Source organism: Carcharodon carcharias, chromosome 18 (assembly GCF_017639515.1).
Source record: "Carcharodon carcharias isolate sCarCar2 chromosome 18, sCarCar2.pri, whole genome shotgun sequence".
Lineage (NCBI taxonomy): Eukaryota > Metazoa > Chordata > Chondrichthyes > Lamniformes > Lamnidae > Carcharodon > Carcharodon carcharias.
This window is the reverse complement of record NC_054484.1, coordinates 76,124,774-76,145,083: the sequence shown is the minus strand read 5'-3', so window position 1 is coordinate 76,145,083 and position 20,310 is coordinate 76,124,774. Positions and strand designations below refer to the sequence as shown.

The 20,310-nt window shown below is 43.7% G+C and overlaps 1 protein-coding gene across 1 annotated transcript in view; it reads right to left on the bottom strand.

Moving 5' to 3' along the window:
* LOC121290890 (immunoglobulin superfamily member 3-like) overlaps positions 1 to 20,310 on the bottom strand; it is a 50,906-nt gene that overhangs the window by 18,081 nt on the left and 12,515 nt on the right. Inside the window, exons 2-5 of the mRNA XM_041211918.1 lie at positions 9,322 to 9,699; positions 6,815 to 7,222; positions 2,276 to 2,656; positions 412 to 816 (exon numbers count right to left, since the gene is read on the bottom strand). Coding sequence (XP_041067852.1) covers positions 412 to 816; positions 2,276 to 2,656; positions 6,815 to 7,222; positions 9,322 to 9,699 — 1,572 coding nt within the window. The remainder of the gene's footprint in view (positions 1 to 411; positions 817 to 2,275; positions 2,657 to 6,814; positions 7,223 to 9,321; positions 9,700 to 20,310) is intronic.

The following is a 20,310-nucleotide window of genomic DNA, read 5'->3' as shown; positions in this document are numbered from 1 at the left end:
GGATTTTGGGCATTTTTTCAATGAAATGTGAGAAAATAAGAGAGGTATTCACCCCTGCCAAAGACTCTCATGCACCACTTCAGTAGTTGGTCACCAAGTCACCTACCCATTTACTCAATTGGGAATGATGCATGGAGCAAAATGACCCAGAAAGGTGCTTATTTTTATTAAAAAATTATAAATAGAAAAGTAGGCAGAAAAAATTGTTCATTTTCTGCCCAAAATCCACTTCATTAAAAGTTGTCAACAAAATGCATCAAAATTAAGGAAGGCAATGAAAGCCCCATTTGTGTCTTGACTGTGTATGATAGAATAAGAACCATCCTGTTGAAAACTTGATCTATGTCCAGTCGAGAACCCTGCAATTGTTTAATTTGAAGTATCACAGATATTCAATACTGAGTTGCTTACCAAGGGATTCGATAGTCACAGCTTTATTGTTGCTGACATACTCTCCGGCTAGCTGCCACCTTCCATTAGATCCTGTTTCCCATTCCATCACTTTGCAAGCATACATTCCCTGATCTGAAGTCAGGGCATTATAAATACCCAACGTGAAGGAATCCGATTTCACTCTTGCTATTCTGACATCACTGTTAATGACACGCTCATGGTAGGGCTGATAAGTAACCTGCATACCATCTTGGTCCATTCCAATGATATCACTGTTTTGATTCTGTTGGTTTATGAACTGCCAGGTAATAGAGAGCCGACCATAGCCTGCTGTTTCTGAATGAACGTCACAGGCAAACTGAAGAAAATCACCTTCCAACACCTCAGTAGTATTACTGTTGATTACCACCTTAAGGTTGGTTTCTGTGAAATGACAAAAAATTACTATAATGTGAGAAATACATGGAAGCGATGAATGTTTGGTGGTGAGAAAGCTGTGTTTAGTCAAACATGCTAGCTAACAGAATAAATAAGGTTTATGAACATCAACAGAACAATAACAACTTACATTTATGTAACACATATAACATGGCAAAATTTTTCAAGGCACTTAACAAGAGCCTTGGATATTAATGCAGGATTTGTGTTGCAATGATATAGGTGCTTTAAATTAGTGATTAAGCAAGCTATCTCCAATTGCAGAAGGATTAGGGAATCATTGTCAGAGCATATAAACGGGTCACTCAGTGTCTGGGAGGAACTGGGAGAGCCTGTGACTTTGCTTGCTGTTTTGGAAATAAACCTGTTTTAAAGTACAGGCTAGCTTCAGGTTCATTTTTCCTCAATGTGTGATTATTGGAATTAACATTGGGCTTCTTTAGACACTAAGCCACATAATGAGAAATCAGGAAAGATGACCAAAAGCTTGATTGAAGAGGTAGGTTTTAAGAAGTACTTTAAAAAAAGAGAGGAGATAGAGAGGCTTAGAGGTTTATGGAGGAAATTCCAGAGCTAGCTGAAAGCATAGCTCTAATAGTGGCGCTATTAAAATCAGGAATTCATGGCAGGCTTGAATTGGAGAAGCACAGAGATCTCAAAGGCTTGTAGGGCTGGAAAAAGTGACAGATGAGAAGTGGTGAGGCCATGGAGAAATTTGAAAACAAGAATTAGAATTCTAAAAGTACAGTGTTGTCAAATGTGGAGCCAATGAAGGACAGCAAGCATAGGGTGATGGGTGAATGAGATATCATAGGGTTATAGTACAATACAGCCCTTTGTGCAAGTGCCAGCTCTCTGCTAGTCCCATACCACCCCCATAGCCCAGCAATTACTTTCTCTTCCTGTGCTTATTCAATTCCCTTTTGAAATCTAAAATTGAATCTTCCTCCACCACACACTCTGGCAGTGTATTCTAGATCCTAACCATCCACTGTGTAAAAAAAAATTTTCTTCATGTCGCTGTAACTTCAGTGTCCTCTGGTTCTTGACCCTTCTGCCACCAGTGGGAATAGCTCCACCCTGTCTATTCTGTTTGGACTGCTGGGTAATTGAAAGCTGAATGCTGCTGTGCATGGGGTTAGGAACTGGGCAGCAGCATAAATGAGAGCTAGTGAATCTTACAGTGTGTTTTATGTCCAGTCTGATTTTCTTTTCCGTGGACCTTATTGGACAATAAAAGTCATGCTGAATGTAAATCTGGTTGCCCATTCATTATCACCATCTTGCTCCTGCCCAAGATGAGCATCTATCCCTTTGTGTCTGAGATTTATAAAGTTCATCCAGGAGCTGACCAGATATCCTGTCAGAATTAAGATATAATACTGCTCCTAATACCTTAATCACCATCAAAGATAGGAATAAAGTTAATCTGAATGTATCTTACGTGGTTGTTGAATAGTGACTGCAACTTCCTTGGATTTGTTGGTAGAGAGTGCTCCAGTTGAACCTTTCTCAGTCTCTTCCACTTGACAGTGATATGTACCATCATCCTGCATTTGAATCTGATAAATTTTCAGAACATAGTCCCTATCACTTTTCTTACTGACCATCACCTTTCCCAGCTGTGCTCTCATTTTATATTCACCATGAAAGGATGGTACTGCATTTGGTCCAATACGAACTGTTTCATTTTTGTTCAAAAACCAGGCAATAGAGAAGAAGCGTTCTGCGAAATTCTGAGCTTCAACTGTGCAGACTATTTCCAGTGAGCCTCCTACAGCAATATTGACTGCAGTGGCTTTAATCAGAGCATGAAACTGATTACCTGCAGTGTGAAACAAAATGAATATTATCACTGTGCAAGTCAGTATATGGGGCCAAATCAAAAGCAAAGTGAGCGAATTTGCCAAAGTTTTAGCCTGATGAAAGACCACCATTTCAATGTCGACTTTGATGTAGTGTAGAGAGCACAAGGCGATGTACAAATTGGATGGAAATATGGCTTCCTATGCAGTTAATTTACTTTAGTGGCGAGAATGCTGGAGATAGTTTCTGTACAAGTTTCCTGATTGTCCAGGGACGTGCTCCTAACATACTCACTTGCTTTCTTTTTAAAAGATGATCTTTTAAATTTCATCGTTTCTGGTTCATTACTAAATATAAATGAGTCCAAATGATCTTTGCTATTTGACTAGTGATCCTGAGGGCACAGAGCAGCATACTTTTTTATGATCAGAGGAAGAGAATGGAATGTGGAGGGAGATTAAGGGATCAAAATGAGATGGAAGCAAATGGATGTAAAATTCAAACATTATAAATTTCTGTAATACCCCCTTATCAAAATTCAGAGACTGTCACCAGCTCAGTATTGGCAGGTATCCAAAGCGTGTCAACAAGTGCAATTGCCTTTAAGTGGTGTACCCTGGGCCATTAAGGCTACCTTTAAATTGTAACACACTCTCTTTGGTGCAAACTGGGGAGTGCCATTTGAAGCTGAAATTTATCGCATCAGCAATTGAAGTCTGCTGAAGGTTAAGAGCAGTGATTCACTCTGTGCATTAACATAATACTGGCGTTCATCAAAAGGTCAGTGATTCAAACTTCACAAAAGACCTTCAGTTTATACATCTGACTGTTTGCGCTATAATTAACCTGTCTAGTACATTATTGTCTGTTATGATCTCCTGTCACTACCACTAAGACTCAGCCGTAGCAAACCATTCAATGCTTGTCATCCAAAGTTTGGCTGAGAGCAGGGTAAAATAGGAAAGTTTATAAATATAACTATTTATGGTGTCTGCAATCTGTCCGCACAAGATCACACAATATAAATGCACACATGTAAATCCTTACTTATGGCCATTTTTTGCTGTATTTGAACAATCAAAGGCTAAAATTTGACTTGGTTCAACTGAGCTGTGGAATCCAAATGTGCTCAGCTCTTTGACCTAGTTTAGTGTCTAATTTCAGATAGGAGGGACTGTTTGATCTAGGTGCTAGTGCATATGACCAATGCCTAGGGTTCCCAGTTGGTTTAATCTGAAAAATGGGCACACGTTGGATGAAACTATTTGAAATTTGGGCTAGAGAACTATCACACGGGTTCTGCAAAGACCAACTGGCAGTAATGAGATCAGTGAAGCCCAGTCCCAAGACTCCCTGCTGTTGATCCCAATCTACCTTTCAAAACTAGACAAGATAATCCATTCAAGCTGGAATACTATGCTTCTCTGATTGCAGTCTGAACATCCTTGGGAGAATTAAGCACCCCTGTCCTTAGACATGGAGGCTTTACGGCAGGTTTTCTGGAGTTGGCAGCCACCCCACGAAGGATTCTACTGTTATAAACCATCATGCAAGGCAGCATATAGGTGAGAGGCGGACCCCTTTATCCAAGCCATTGTCTGCAACACACTGCTTGGTATAATTGTCAATGAATGCACCAACTCCTTATGCTCAGAAAGAAAGTATCCTTTTAAATAATTGAGTGGTTCAGAAGTGGTATTGCGAAGTACATCATGTGCCATAATGCTGAAAGCATTTAAGATACTGTGAAGGGTATATTAATTATAACTATCAGCGCTGCTTTGTATGCTGAATTAATGGAAGGTTGACAATGGGTTCTCCTACCATGGTTAATAAACTTCTTTAGGCATTACCACCAGGTAGGTGGCGTGTTGCTCATGGGATTGTAACTGGTGAGCTCTGTTATGTTGTGGGTTTTCGCTCAAGATATTTTTCTCAGGTTTAGCATCGCAGACTTCTTTGAATGAGCCCTTGTGTCTTTAAGTCAGAAATATACTTTTACTTGTTAGGTATCTTGTAACAAACCCAAGGATAGCACAGAAAATCCTCAATACTATATTTTGGCTCAGTAGTTATATCGCATACTTCATGTGATGTTTCGCAATTTTGGGATATAGCAAAACAACCAAACCACTGGACCATGGCAATAGTGTCCAAAAGATTTAACAAATAGGTTTATTGAACAGCAGAAATGATACACTGCTTGTTTCTACTGGAGTTTAGAAGACTGAGGGGTAATTTGATTGAAGTATACAAGATCCTGAACGGCCTTGACAAGGCAGATGTCAAACAGATGTTTCCTCTTGTGGGTGAGTCCAGAACTGGGTGGGGGGGTGCTGTTTTAAAATTAGGGGTCACCCTTTTAGGACAGAGATGAGGAGAAATTTTTCCCTGAGTGTTGTGCAACTTTGGAACTCTGTCTCAGAAGGTGCTGGGTGCGGGGTCATTGAATATTTTTAAGGCAGAAGTAGATAGATTCTGGTTAGGCAAGGGAATCAAAGGTTATCGGGGTCAGATGGCAACATGGAAATCGAAACACAAGATGATCAGCCATGATCTTATTGAATGGCGGGGCTAGCTTGAGGGGCCGAATGGTCTACTCCTGTTCCTATTTTTTATGTTCTTATGCAAAGTAATTATCGTTATCACCCTAAATATTAATCTTTACAATATGCTTGCTTTTTCTCTTCATGGAGCATCTCCCTATCATCTGACGCCTTCAGATGGATCACAAAATTTGAACAAAACCAACTCAGAAATAACTTTTACAAATTTAGCTGGGCCAAAGAAAATTTAAATATTTGTCTCAAACTCAGCAAAAGGTTGCCAAACAAAATATATGTAAACAAATTGTAAAAGGTGCTTGTATTTGAACTGAATATCATCCCTTCTCTCGGACATCATATGCAGACTTGACGGGGGATTTTTCAGATTGGATGGAATCCCACCACAAAGTCACTTGGGGGGAATTACCCTCAGATTGTGCTAACCCCTAATTTTTTGCAATCGGCCTTATCTAAATAATTCAGGCAAATTGCCAGTTGATTTCCATCAGCAACAGGGATCCAGCATCTGAGAGAGGGTGGAAAACAGTGAAGGCAGGCCTACTTCCTTTGAGGCGGCCAAAGACAAAATTTTTGCAGTTGCTGGGCATTGGATATAATCAATTACCTAGCGGCCTCAGGAGAATTTAAATTTTAAGTCCCCCGCCCCTTGCCACAGCAGCACTATCCACAAGACCATTTTGCTTTGTTTATTCTTTTATTGACAAAAAAACTCTCATGATGTTTTGCCACAATTAATATGCTGTTTGAATAGGCACAAATATATTTGGATGGACATATTCAATATCTACCAGTAAATAATATTGGAACTAGGATCAGACCATCAGGAGCTAGTGGAACAATTTATAACCAGCCTGTCCCTGATGTACCCAAAATCATCAGGTACACAAACTGAAAGATCAACTTATATTCTGAATATCTGTCCACAGTGTGGGTATCAAAACAAGACGCAACATTGAGATGATACAATGGTGACAAAAATGTCCCATTTCTGCCATACCCATATCACGCCTTTATTGTGGTGTTCACTGGGGCGCAGTGTCATTCTCTTCCAGGCAGAACCAGCAGCTGCATATAATCCCATCTAAGTCGCTGGGCATCTTCTGTGCTGTTACGTTCCTTCCAGGGAACCTCTGAAGAAACTGGCTACCTTGACAAGCTAACAAAAGCAAGGACTGCTCCTTCAAGCTGCCGCAGCCCTTCAATCCTGTAACAGCATTTGATTTCTTGGTTTGCCAAGTCCTAATCGGGCACTTGCAATGCCAAAAATTCACCTGCATTATGCTGATAAGGCTGGCCACAGAATTACAATCAAGGTTCTGTTCTCACATGACCTGACTTTGGGTCAAGCTTTCACCAGATTGCAGAATCTTTGTCCTTGTGTCTAGATTTTCTTTTCTAGTGATAAATCTTGCATGAGTGTATGTAGTGTAAGTACAGATAGTGAACATGCAATTTCCAGCTAAATAATCTCTCTCATCATCACCACAAAATGTGTATTATAAATTCAGCCATGTGCGGCACGTGAGTTTCTTACCACAATGGATGTAACAGTCACATTATGAAAATGTAGCTGTTTAAAGGAGATATATTTATTTAATTATGAGTCTTACCTATGCTTTTAACATTCACTGTGGTCTTTTCAGTACGTTTATTAGTCAGGCCATACCAGGATTTGTCTAAATCTTGGATCCACTCTGTGCCTTCACAATAAAACTCTCCCTGGTCTGACATCTGCAGTTTGGAGATGGTGAGTTTGAATGAAGTTGCTCCAATCTTATCAAGTCGTACATCTCCTGATGCCTGTCTCTGCGAATATGACTGTCCAGGATGTAGGATGAAATCTTGTGTTAGAGAGATGACCTGGAGATTCTGATTCCCTTTCTGTAGATACCATGTGACAGCCACGTGTGTGTGCTGCTCTGTGCGTTTGGATACTTCACAGGTCAGTTCCAAAGTATCACCTTCGACTCTATCCAGGGTCTGGGGTACTGATATTGCACTGAGTGTGTCAGGAATAACTGTAAGAACATATGTTTTGAGCATTTTTTGCAGAATGTACAATGGATAATTGTGCTTGTATACAAGAATGCAATACTTCCACAATCTAATTTGTCTAAAAAGGTACCTTAACTCAATACAGATCAAACATTCAGTTCTTCCACAGTATGACATTTTGAAAAACAATATGGAGAAACAAAACTCTAAAACTCCATGGGATCAGTTGCTTTGGTGAATTACAGCCTCTCTAGTCATTCATTATTTTGACTTCTGCTCAAATCCATCTGAGATAGAGGTGATCAGAGATTTTAAGCAGAACAGTTGTACGTGATAGCTTAATATATTAACATACTCTTCTTCTTGGGTATCTCCAATGGCTCAATGGATTAGAATACACTATTGTATGGTATTGTGCTGTATACACCCTGGATGGCCATAGCCACTGATGTCCTCAGCAACCTCTGACTAGAATGGGCATAGCCAGAATGGGATCCTACTCCTTTTTTTTATTTCACAGGATGTGGGCAATTGCCCTTGAGTAGGTGGTGGTGAGCTGCCTATCCTGAGACCTATCGAGTGACCCTGCTGCAAAGTGTATGGATGTTGTGTAAGAATTAGCTTGTGCTTCAATGCACCTGATGCTTGCATAGTCTGCCAGCACTGCTGACCTAACTGATTCACTACTGGCCTTTAGGGAAGGAAACCTGACTTTCTAAATCTGTCTTGCCTATATGTGACTATAGGTGGCAAGATTAGAAAACTGAGGTTGTTCTCCTTAGATCAGCAAAGATTAAAGAGAGATATTTGATGGAAGCATTCAAAACCTTAAAAGGGGTTTTGATTGACTAAATTAGGAGAAACTATTTCCAGTGGCAGAAGGTCCAGGGACCAGAGGACAGAAATTTCAGGTAATTGGCAAAAGAACCAGAGGTGATGTGAAGAAACTTTTTTTTTTAAAAAAACAGAACAAGCAGTTATGATCTGGAATTAACTGCTTGAAAGGTGGTGGAAGCAGATTCAATAATAACTAACTATCTAAAGGGAATTGGAGAAATACTTGATAAGAAAAAAAATTGCAGGGCTCTGAGGAAAAGAGCAGAGGTTGGGCTTAATTGGAAAACTCTTTGAAAGAAAAAACAAAAACAGAAACAGAAATACCTGGAAAAACTCAGCAGGTCTGGCAGCATCGGCAGAGAAGAGTACAGTTGACATTTCGAGTCCTCATGACCCTTCAACAGAACTAAGGGTCATGAAGACTCGAAACGTCAACTGTACTCTTCTCCGCCGATGCTGCCAGACCTGCTGAATTTTTCCAGGTATTTCTGTTTCTGTTTTTGTTTTGGATTTCCAGCATTTGCAGTTTTTTTGTTTTTAACTCTTTGAAAGAGCCTGGAGCCAAATAGCTGCCTTCTGTGTTGTGTCATTTTATGATTCTATAAACTGAACCTTGTGATCTCTGGAACTCAGTACCACGGTGGGCATTACCATCACTCACAAGGCCAAGGAGTGTCAAAAATCAAAAAGCATTTTGAATCTTACAAACAATGATATGTTCTTGTACTACATGAACAGGCTGCTCATCTGATTTGGCTGATAGTGAGTATGTTCCCCATTCTATTCACTCTTCCTAGAAAATCTCAAAGAAAAGTGCCTACCTATAAATAAGCAAACTGCATGTACAGGAAACACATATAGTGCATTACATCATGTTTAATAGGATTTAAAAACAAACAAATACGTTTAACAATGGTGGGTTTCTACATGTTGGTAAATTTTATAATGTGAGCAAAGAACTCATTAGGACTTTATACATGTGCATGTCTTGTTTATAATCAGATTTCATGATGATGTATTGTTCTAATTGTTCAAAAAGATGTATGTATAATTGTGCATTTCTTTTTATATAGTAGGATTCATAAGGATGTGATGAAATTTGGATAGGATTGTCAGTACCTTTGTGCTACATTTTTATTAAATTGCATTTATACACAGCTGGATGTTTAATTGGTTACAATTGTCATTCTGCATACTTTCAATAAGGATGAAGCTGATAATGGTCAGGTATATTAAAAGTCCTGAAAACAAAAATAGAACAGGTCAGAACATTTGAATAACCCACCTGTCAAGTTCATCTTGCCATTGTAGGATCCCCAGTATATACTGGCTGTGTTGGGGGTGTAACACTCATACTCTCCTTCATCACTTTTCTGCAGTTTTGTAATGTGTAACATCACCGAGCTTGCTGTCACCCTCTCTATGTAAATCTCATTATTCCGCACTCTCTCTCCATAGATGGCGTAAAAGAAATCAGAAGTAACCGTGCTGATAATCTGGATTTTCAGTGTAGGCTCAGCTGGACGAAAGATGGACCACTCAAAGTTCTGTTCCGAAGACTCCTTTTCCCCACTCACAGTACATTGAATTGTTATATGGTGTCCCTCAGCCCGGACTAGGGGTCCTTCTTGTAATTTCACTTCTCTTTGAGCAGTGCATGAATCTATATCAAGATATAAATACAAGAGGTAGTTCAGGTCATTTTTCTCTTGAAGTGAAAACAAAAAATTCTGAAAGAACAAATCTGCATTTTATCCTGAAGAACAGGAAAAATTTAAATCTTGTATTCAATTTGGGATGTAATACAGAAACAAGAATGTACCTCCTAAATGTCTGATGGAGTTCTGTTACAAACACTGGTGAATGATCAATAAGGCAATTGTGTTAGACACAAAACATTTGCCTCACATGCAATAATATTGGTAAACACATCCAAAAAAGTAACCTTAAGCTCCTAGTGAAGAAATAGTGGCTTCTTATGTATTTCAAGTGATTGGCCAAAGAACTTGAGATGAATAGGAAAACCTTTTTATGAATGATAGGGTGGAATACAGATAACAGTGGCCTTCAAGAAGAGCTTGGATAAATACTTGGAGAAAAGAAAACTGCAGGGATATGGGGAATGAGTGGGGAAGCGGGGCTAACTGAATTGTTCATCAAAAGAGCTGGTCAAATGGTCTCCTTCTATCAATAACGTTTTATGAAACTATGTGCTATTTTAGCAAAATTTTCAGCTCATTTGAATAAAGTGTGATAACTGTTAAAATAGTTCATACACAAATTTGACATGAATGCATTGACATGAATGGATAGGCAAAAAATAGCACACAGAGAAACTTAGGGCATAACAATATTGAGACGTCACCAAGGACCTCCACACCCCGTCATCATCTCCCGCTATGAGAAAGAGGTCTTGGAGCTTGAGAGGTGCCATGCACCTTAGTCAAGTGGCTGCGGTGAGGCTGGGGTGTCAGACGAAGATAAGAGGCGAAAAGTTTGGCTTGTGCACCCATATTAGTGTAGTCTCTTCATCGATGAGACCCCTGAACCTGGAGTCCCCAGTGATCATTGAAAGACGAGGGCACCATGATGCAAATCTCCATTGTCTCATCAAGGTGCCTGGCATGCGCAGTGACAAGTGTGATGACTTTAACTAATGACGTCCTTCTTCTCCCTTTTAGGTTCACCTGCAGGCATTTGCCCTCCAGACCCTGAAGGGTCAACCCTGACACCGGAGGACCACCATGCTCCCCAGGCACCTGCGTCAAACCCGCTCTCTGAAGCAGGCGCCAGCACAGATACCAGCACCTTGGTGGGCATTAGTTTGGGGCAAGTATCTCAGTGCACATTGGTGAGGGCACTTCATACTCACTTGAGGTGCAGACGGAGGCAGAAAGCGCCCAGGCGCTAGCTGTTGGAGGACTGCTGGGGATCAGGACTGAAGGCAGATGATGATGAGGCTCTGGAGTCGTTCATTAGGCAGCGGGACGTGCAGGAGGATCTGGCAGAGATCCAAGAGGGAATGTGTGCCATGTTCTCCATTGTGGAGGAGTCCCTGCTGAGCGCGAACACTGCATTGACCCTCATGGCTGAGCAGAGAGCGGCGACTGTCATGGAGAGGCAGCTCCAAGAACAGAATCAGGGGTTCCTGGGGTTGTGCTCGGACCTGCAAGCCCTCACACAGGCACTGATCTCAACTGGTCAGTGTCCGTGTACGAGATAGATGGGGCAACTAGTATCCCAGCTAGGTGCCCAGCCATCAATGGTGAGCAGGGAGGTTCAGAGTGACCTCACGTTGGAGCACAAACTGCTTATCGTCTCTGGATGTTCCTCTCAGGGTGCTCAGGATGATTGGGCAGCAGCTCCTCCGCCCCTCTGCCAGTGACTGTGGCATCAGATGAGGCTGCGATGACTGGGCAGATGCCAGCTTTGGCACCAGCCTCTCCCTCCCAGGCAGGGCCAGCATGGGTTCCACTGGCCAGAGGATGACTGCCAAGGTCATCATGACCAACAGGACAACAGAGTCAGCAGGCTACCTCCACTGCCAGCAAGGGGGGGTGTATCTACGTGTAGCATGCGTAAACATAAGTTTAAAGCACTTTAAGCACCAGAGGGACTGGTCACATGCGAATTTTTGTTCCCCCATTGTTTTATTTCCATGGTGTAACTACCAACACCTTTTTTTTCTGTTCAAGATGACGTGAGTTCCAACATAAAAGTATATTTGTTTTTGTTATCGGCCTGAGTATGCTTCATTTATTTTGTAGGTGCAGTGTAGGCCAATACGTAATGTGAACGTGAGCGGCTTGAACCTTTATTACACAAGCACTGAGTGTATCCTGGGGGCCAAGGAGAGGGTCATTTCTGTGATCCAAGATGAAGGCGGCAGCCCTGGTATAAGATGGTAGTTCTTATTGGACAGCCTGGATGAGGGAGCTAAAAACAAAAAACTGCAGATGCTGGAAATCCAAAACAAAAACAGAATTACCTGGAAAAACTCAGCAGGTCTGGCAGCATCGGCGGAGAAGAAAAGAGTTGACGTTTCGAGTCCTCATGACCCTTCAACAGAACTCAGTTTTGTCGAAGGGTCATGAGGACTCGAAACGTCAACTCTTTTCTTCTCCGCCGATGCTGCCAGACCTGCTGAGTTTTTTCTGGATGAAGGAGCGTTGGATCAAGGCATCCCTCCCCCTCTGGAGGTTACAGAAGTCTGCCTCCACATTCTCAGCATTCTCCTTACCATGCTCCTCTTCTGACTCACTACTGGGTTCATCAAGTATGGCCTGTGGAGCTGCCTCAAGATCCTCTTCCTCCAGTGGGTACCCCCTTGCCAGTGCCAGATTGTGGAGAGCACAGCATGCAACCACCATCAGTGATGCCTGCCCTGGGCGGGGCATATTGTGTTGCTCCCCCTGAACAGTCCAGGCATCGGAAGTGCATCTTGAGAAGACCGATGGTTCTCTCTATTAGAGCCCTTGTGGAGGTGTGGCTCCTGTTGTACTGCTGCTTCGCCTCTATTCTTGGGTGGTGGAGAGGCGTCATGAGCCACTTTCGTCACCCATAAGCCATCCATCCAGTCAGGCTGCAGCACTGAACAGCCTCGGCACCTGGGAGTGAGCGTCTGAGGATGTACGTATCATGGGAACTGCACAGACTTGCAGAATCTGCATCCTGTGGTCACACACTATCTGGATTGTTCATGGAATGGAATCCCTTCCTGTTGACGAAGGCACTCGGCTCACCCACTGGCACCTTGATGGCCACATGTGTGCACTCTATTGCATGGATGCGGAGAACCCAGCAATCGCTGCAAAGCCTTTGGCTTGCCCAGACTGGCTGGCTTCATCTGTACGGAACTGAAGGAAAGTCAATACCCGCCTGAACAGAGCGTCAGTCGCCAGCTTGACACAACTATGGACAGCTGATTGGGAGACTCCACACAGATCCCCTACTGAGCTCTGGAAAGAGCTGGAGGCATAGAAGTTGAGGGCCACTGTGACCTTCAGAGCCACTGGCATGGGATGTCCACCCATACAGTCGGGAACTGATCTCAGGTCCAATCATATGACAAATGGAGCTCACTGTCTCCCTTGAGAGACGGAGCCTCCTTCAGCATTGCACCTCAGACATATCGAGGTAGTTGCACCACCACCTGCAAACCCTGGCAGTGGGATAGTGGCATCTTCTGCGGTCCCTTCTGCCTTGGACTTCCTGTTGGCCCTGTGCCCCTTGTGCCTGCACCTCTCCTCCCACAGGTCGCTCTCCTGGAAGCTGCATAGGGACTACCTGGCCTCCTCTCCCTTCTGCCCCTCTCTTCCTCCTCAGAGGAGGTTCCTGCAGCAGAGACCACAGTCCTCGTTACCTGGGTAGAGGAAGGCTGACTGATATTTGGAAGGGCCCACACAGTCCAAATCCTAAGGGGGCCTGGAAGACACCAGTGAGTCCAAAAATGAAGCCCAGAAATGCAAAGAAGGAAGCCCCGAACAGAGAATAAGCTGTCAAGTCTCAGTAAGCCACCAACAGCAAGTTATCTCCAAAACTCCTCACTACTCACATTGACAAAGCTGCTGATCCTTCTTATCCCGCCCGTGGATGAGGTTTTGCAAATCGTGGCCTGTCCGCTTGACCATTTTGCCTGTGTGAAGATCAAAAACTCACACAGGCAACATTAAATCGCCATCAATTGGGTTGCAAGGGCCTTAACTGGCAGGAGCGGCTCTGACTCCCACACGTGCACAATATTTCCCTCGGCAGGCAAGTGTGTGATGACGTCGGGATGCTTACTCGACGTCATCACGCGTCATTTTACGCTCGAGCGGGATTGGCCTGCTCAGCAAAATATTCTGCCCTTAAAGTTTCTCACCATCATGTGACAGGGAGGACAACTTGTTTTGTGGCTAGACAACCCTGCTCGGAGACACCGGGTCTAAATTGGATAGCCCCCGACATCGGGTGCGTGGATCGTGATGCACGAGTTCAATGTGTATGCAAACTTCATGCTGTCTGCTAATTATAAGGATTGTGTTGTGCTGCCCAGCACTAACCACACATCTGAGTGGCTGCATCCTTCAGCGAGAAGCCCAACAAGGGCTTGCACCCAGCAAGGGCAGCACCAGATAAAGTACACCCATGCAACATGAAGCCAACCTACATTTCTTAAAGGGGAGAGGCATTAGGGGTGCAGCAGGATAAAGGAGGTTTGTAAACCAGGAAGAATCTACAAAAATGGCACTTTAGGCCAGGCAGAGAATCTCAGGGTTCTCAAATTTGCACTGGGGGCCTTGGTGTAGGAGGTGCACAGGAGGAGAGAGAGCTCCTCAGGGTAGTGCCCTCGACCCAACCATCTGCAGCTACTTCATCAAAGACTTTCCTTCCATCATTAGGTCAGAAGTGGGGATGTTCGCTGATGATTGCACAATGTTCAGCACCATTTGCGACTCCTCAGATACTGAAGCAGTCCATGCCCAAATGCAGCAAGACCTGGACAATATCCAAGCTTGGGCTGACAAGTGGCAAGTAACATTTGCGCCACACAAGTGCCAGGCAATGACCATCTCCAACAAGAGAGAATCTAACTATCGCCCCTTGACGTTCAATGGCATTACCATCGCCAAATCCCCCACTATCAATACCCTGGGGAATACCATTGACCAGAAACTGAACTGGACTAGTCATATAAATACTGTGGCTACAAAAGCAGGTCAGAGGCTAGGAATCCTGCAGTGGTAACTCATCTCCTGACTCCCCAAAGCCTGTCCACCATCTACAAGGCACAAGTCAGGAGTGTGATAGAATATTCCCCACTTGAGTATGTGTGCAGCTCCCACAACACTCAAGAAGCTTGACACTGCCCAGGACAAAGCAGCCCACTTAATTGGCACCACATCCACAAACATTCGCTCCCTCCACCACCAACGCACAGTAGCAGCAGTGTGTACCATCTACAAGATGCACTGCAGGAATTCACCAAAGCTCCTTAGACAGCACTTTCCAAACCCACAACCACTACCACCTAGAAGGACAAAGGGCAGCAGATAGATGGGATCACCACCACCTGGAAGTTCCCCTCCAAGCTACTCACCATCCTGACTTGGAAATATATCGCCGTTCCTTCACTGTCACTGGGTCAAAATCCTAGAGCTCCCTCAGTAACAGCACTGTGATTGTACCTACACTACATGGACTGCAGCGGTTCAAGAAGGCAGCTCACCACCGCCTTCTCAAGGGCAACTAGGGATGGGCAATAAATGTTGGCGCAGCCAGCGATGCCCACAACCCACAAATTAATAAAAAGTCAACTTTGGAGCCAGATATCCCTCACCTTGAGTATGGAATTGCAGTGTAAATCTGGGACGATTCCGCCCTAACTGTGTGGTAGTAGGCGTAAAGAAGAAGTTTTACCCACCGGCTGCAATGGTGGGTTTTTGCGCCATATCGTCCACTTCCTGCCTCATTAATTATGCAGCCACGGAAACATGCCATCTCGCTGGCAGATGGCCTCTGAATCTCCACCATTTCCTCACTCTGGGTGCCATATCTAAACTGCAGCCACGCACACTGTTCTCAATGCTTACAGCCCAGGACTGCTCCAGTGAAGACATGGCCCTTAAAGCTAAGAAGAGTTCAGTTGCTGGAATACCTTTTGGAGACCAACCGTGATGTTCTCCACCCCCACTTTGGCTGCAGGAGGTCCAGCAATCTCACCACTCCGGCTTGGGAGGCGGTGGCAGTGGTGGTCAGTGCCAATGCTGCAAAGAAGGTATTGGCCATCCAGCGCAGAAAGAATCTGAATGATTTCATCTGGGCCGCCACAGTAAGGCAATCATCTCATCATTCTAAACTCACACTCAAGGCCAGCACACATTTACTGGCATCTCTGTCAGTGCCAGCTCAAGGGATATCAACACTCATTCTCTCACACACCCCCTCACATCACCATCTGGCTGCATCTCCTCTGCCCTCGCCATCTTGAGACCACTTACACAGAACAAAGTGTGCCCCCACAAACACCCTGGGATACCCCTTCGCCCTCGCCCTGCTGCCTCTTCCCTTGCCCAAGGCCACTTCATCCCCTTCCCAAGCAAGCCTTAGCCCTGCAGCCTTAAGGCTGGTCTGGTAGGTAAAGACATGCCCATGAGCCCCCCTAAACTTGATGTGGCCTGTGAAGCCTGGCGCTGATGACTGTGAGTGCTGACCAAAGCAATGTTGGCAAACAAACCTCCAAAGTCCCGAGAGAAGTGCAACTCGCCAGGTGCATATCGCTTATGGACAGTTGTGAAGCACATCGACGTGCCCGGATGATTGGGAGGAATGATTCCGGTGAGCAGAGTTTATAATGAGATGCTAAAGTATTGAAATTGGATTCCCGACATGTGGCAGCGGGAAAAGCTGCCCAAGAGTGACAGGCGGAGCATACAATCGCAAACTGTTTTCACAATGGTGAAAAACTGATTTTTTGACCTTCTCACCATATGCTTATGCCACCAAACATGCTCGCCAGCAATGGGAACAGAAAATTCCACCCACATTGTTTTCCGTTGTGTAAACAGCAGAACGATTGATTATGACAGTACAGTCCTGTTTAAACCAAGGAATGGAATAAACCAAAGATAAAGAGGTGCTAAGCACTGAGTGACTCAGTGGAATGCTATCTGTGCCTGTGATAGTATGATCTGAGTCATCATAAAAGAGGGTGACATCAGAGAGTGGGCACTGCAGTCAGGAGGAGGGGGACAGAGATTGGTCATCTCCAGATCCGGGCCTCCAATCAAAACTGGTAACGACTCCCTGATACTGGAGAATTGCCTGTAACATTCTCTTGACTTGAAGTTTGATCCATCCTGGACAATATAGCTGGGTTTCTGTCACTTCAGGCAGTGTGTTAATAGCCACAGTTCTTTGGCTGATAAGACCGTTACATTTGCTCCAATATCCAGTTTAAAGTTGCTGATACATCCATTGACATAAATATCTACATTCCAGAATGTGTACTTGGAGTCATTGATTTCACCTAGGAAACATTTTTTGAACCTCTTCTTGTTTAAATTCCTCAATTTTATTAATGGCCTTGTGTGTGAAGTCTTTCTCCTTAACACCTGCAAAGTTAGAGATTTTACTTCAGCACATCCTCCCAAAATGTCCAATCATTTTGCAGAAAAAGCATTCTGCAGTGCTTGCAGTACGCTATTCGTGTATATGGGGTCTTTTTGGTACCACAGTGCTGGCATGGTTTGATGGTGTCTTGTACTTTCCCTCCAAATCATTACTTCTTTTCTGATGTTTTTTACATTCCTATGCTTAATGAACTGTACGGTCACTGGAGGTTGCCTGAGCCAAGGTTTTCCTTGTTCTGTTTATGGAGCTCCGTTTGTTTCACCAGCTTTCTTTAAGGTTAGGTCTTCCTTAGATTGCAATTCGTTTCATGAGTGTCATCAGTAATACTGACTCCAATATGGTCTCATGTTGATTCTTTCTCGAGGTCTCCATACTCACAACCTCCAACCAGCTTGTAAAGGTCATTAATAAAAGCATCTACTGTGTCACCTGGTTTCAGCCTTTTGCTGAATTTAGCCCTTTCCTCGGGTTGAAGTAGTTATCAAGGCTTTTAAGACTTCTTCAAATTCATCTGAGGCCTCATTAATTCCCCATTTTGCAACATCATCATCTGCTATTGTTCCTATGGAGTAATGTATTGACTTATTAAACTCGAGACTTGTTGACCAAGCCTGAAGCAATTCAGAATCTCAAGAACCCTTTTCTCTAAAGTACCCACTTCTGACTTTGATTTGGTCCTTCCTTATGTCCAAACCTCTCAGGTAATATAAATTTGGAATCCATGGCTTCTCTAAGTTTCTAGGTGGTTTGCCTTAGGTTTTAAACTTTCCTTGCAGTAATTGCTGTTTTCCCACATTGATCAGCTTCTCCCCAAGACTTGCTCTGGTCAATGTTTCTCTTAGGTATTTGTTTCTTAAACTCTGCAAAGTCTTTAAAGCTCTTTGCTTGAAGTTATTGCGATACTCTCCTCACTCCCTTCCCTGAGTGCATCAAATATTTGCAGCCTTTCTTTTCCTGTTTGCTGCTGCGTGGTCACCACATGTAATGACGACAACCTCAGACCCGGAATACAGGGTTTAATCAAAACCTGCTTTTGCTAAGGATGCAGTTTTCCCAGTGTTGCCTGCCTGGTGCACCGTTAAAATGACATTTTTACCCTTTTTAAGGGTTGTTCACCAGTTCCATGATCTTTGCTTGATTCTCTGACTCTTAGCACTGGATCAAAATTTTCTTCACGGGCCACCACAAGCTGTGGTGCAGCCCCTAATGACTTGAACAGTTGATTTTCTGTTGAATCGGAGGCAAGAAGAATCAATGGAGCAGCTTCTGGAATTCTTCAACTGTACTTTACCAAGTTTTCAGTTTTGCTGCCATTCTTCCAGGCCAGATTTGCAATTTTTCTTAAAGCTGAGTTTTCAAGGTTTTGGGGTCCTTCACAGCTGCCACCATGTTGTATGATGGTTGGACTGACTGAGGAATGATTGCTGAAATACTATTATGTCTGAGCAATAACTGGTTTATTAGATATAGCAGAACTACATTCAGTTATATATGTCTGCAACATTCTCCCTCTCAATTCTTAGTCATGTGTCACTTACATCATTATGGGCTGTTTACTGAGTCCCACACATTAACCCTTTCAACCCTAATACTACAACTTCCTTCTTTCTTGCAGGACAAGGAGCCAGCAGCAAACTGCCAGAGAGCAGGCATAGCTGCATGTGCTGACTCCCATAGAGGAATGGGTGCTGGCTATTATTGAAGCAGCTATTGCTGAGGCTTCCCAAATCTCACTCCTTCTTAACTCACAATCTGTTATGATGTATAAGCTGTAGGCGGTGCAAGCTCTCTCCATCTTCCTCATCACAATCCTGCCTTTATGCTTTTAGATACCCATAATCTGTTGCCAGCCAGACAGTGGGGCAGGACGAAGTTGTTCTCAAGGAGCAAGATACTGATGAAGAAGAAACCTGATCTCTCACTCTCAGCCACCAGCTCAGATATTGACACTGCACAAATTTGAGAGTAGCAGCTTAGAGGTGAGGTCTGCACCTGTCAGGTCCCCCGGGCATGAAAGCGCTGCAGCCAAGACGAGGGTAAAAAGATACTGTGGTTGCCAGTTCACCAGAGGACAAGGTTACACATGGGTTTTGCTGCAGGGAACTCAGATGATGACTTTGATGAGGTGATATAGAGATAAAGGCTGATGGACATACATACATACAGAAATGCTAGGTGCTTTGGCAGGCCTGCCAGAAAGACTGCTGTCATTGTCAAGGATCATGGAGGAGACCGGCTCCAACTTGGCACAGGGCTTTGCAAAGAGTTTGGAACCCATCCTTACCATCATGCAGTAATGGCGAATGAAGGGGCCCCCAACAATAGCCAGCCCTGTTGCATCAGCACTTCCTGCCCTTAAGCAACAATGCCCCAAACCTCAAAGGGGCTTGCCTGACTGGCCCTGACACCCCTGGACACCACTTACCTGGTTGTGAGGGTACACGGCCATTGCTTTTACTCTTCCCCAAGGTGCAATCCTATTAATTGCCACATCTCCCAGGGGCACTGCTGAGCTGCCAGCTCTCTGATTGGGCTGCCAGTTTTAGGGGCAGGACCCCATCTTCAATAGGTGGTATATGTTCTATTTTATACATACGCAATTCCCTTTTAAAAATTACTTGTGATTACTATTCATACAATGATCTGGGGTATTTACTGCAGGGCCTACAACATTGTCATTTGTAACTTCTCAGCTTCCAGGGATCTTGTCAGAATGACAGTTGAGGATGTTGCCATGGTAAGTTCGCAAACATGAATGGATTTCAAACAGGTGGTGTTAAACACACAAAAAAAATGGACAAAACAGTTCATAAGACATTAAACACAGACTCTCCCCTCTTTGTAGACCATCTATGGAATACTTTCAATTCTTTTGTTAGAATTCTTCTTTATACAGTGTTATATATTGCTGTCAAACATTATGTGGCTTACAAAAAATACAATGCATTCAGCCATGGGGACCCCTGCTGCCTGTTGAAAATAGTCGCTCATGATGCAGTGTCTGATGGTCTCTCAGTTTCCACAGTAGCACAAGCAGAAGCCACCCAACATCCGTGTGCAGTATTTAAAGATCAGACCGAGGTCATGCAAGCCAAACTTGGTGAAAGGCAGATTAGGACTGTTGCCATCATGGCTAAGGATACCAGTGTTCAAGGTACAG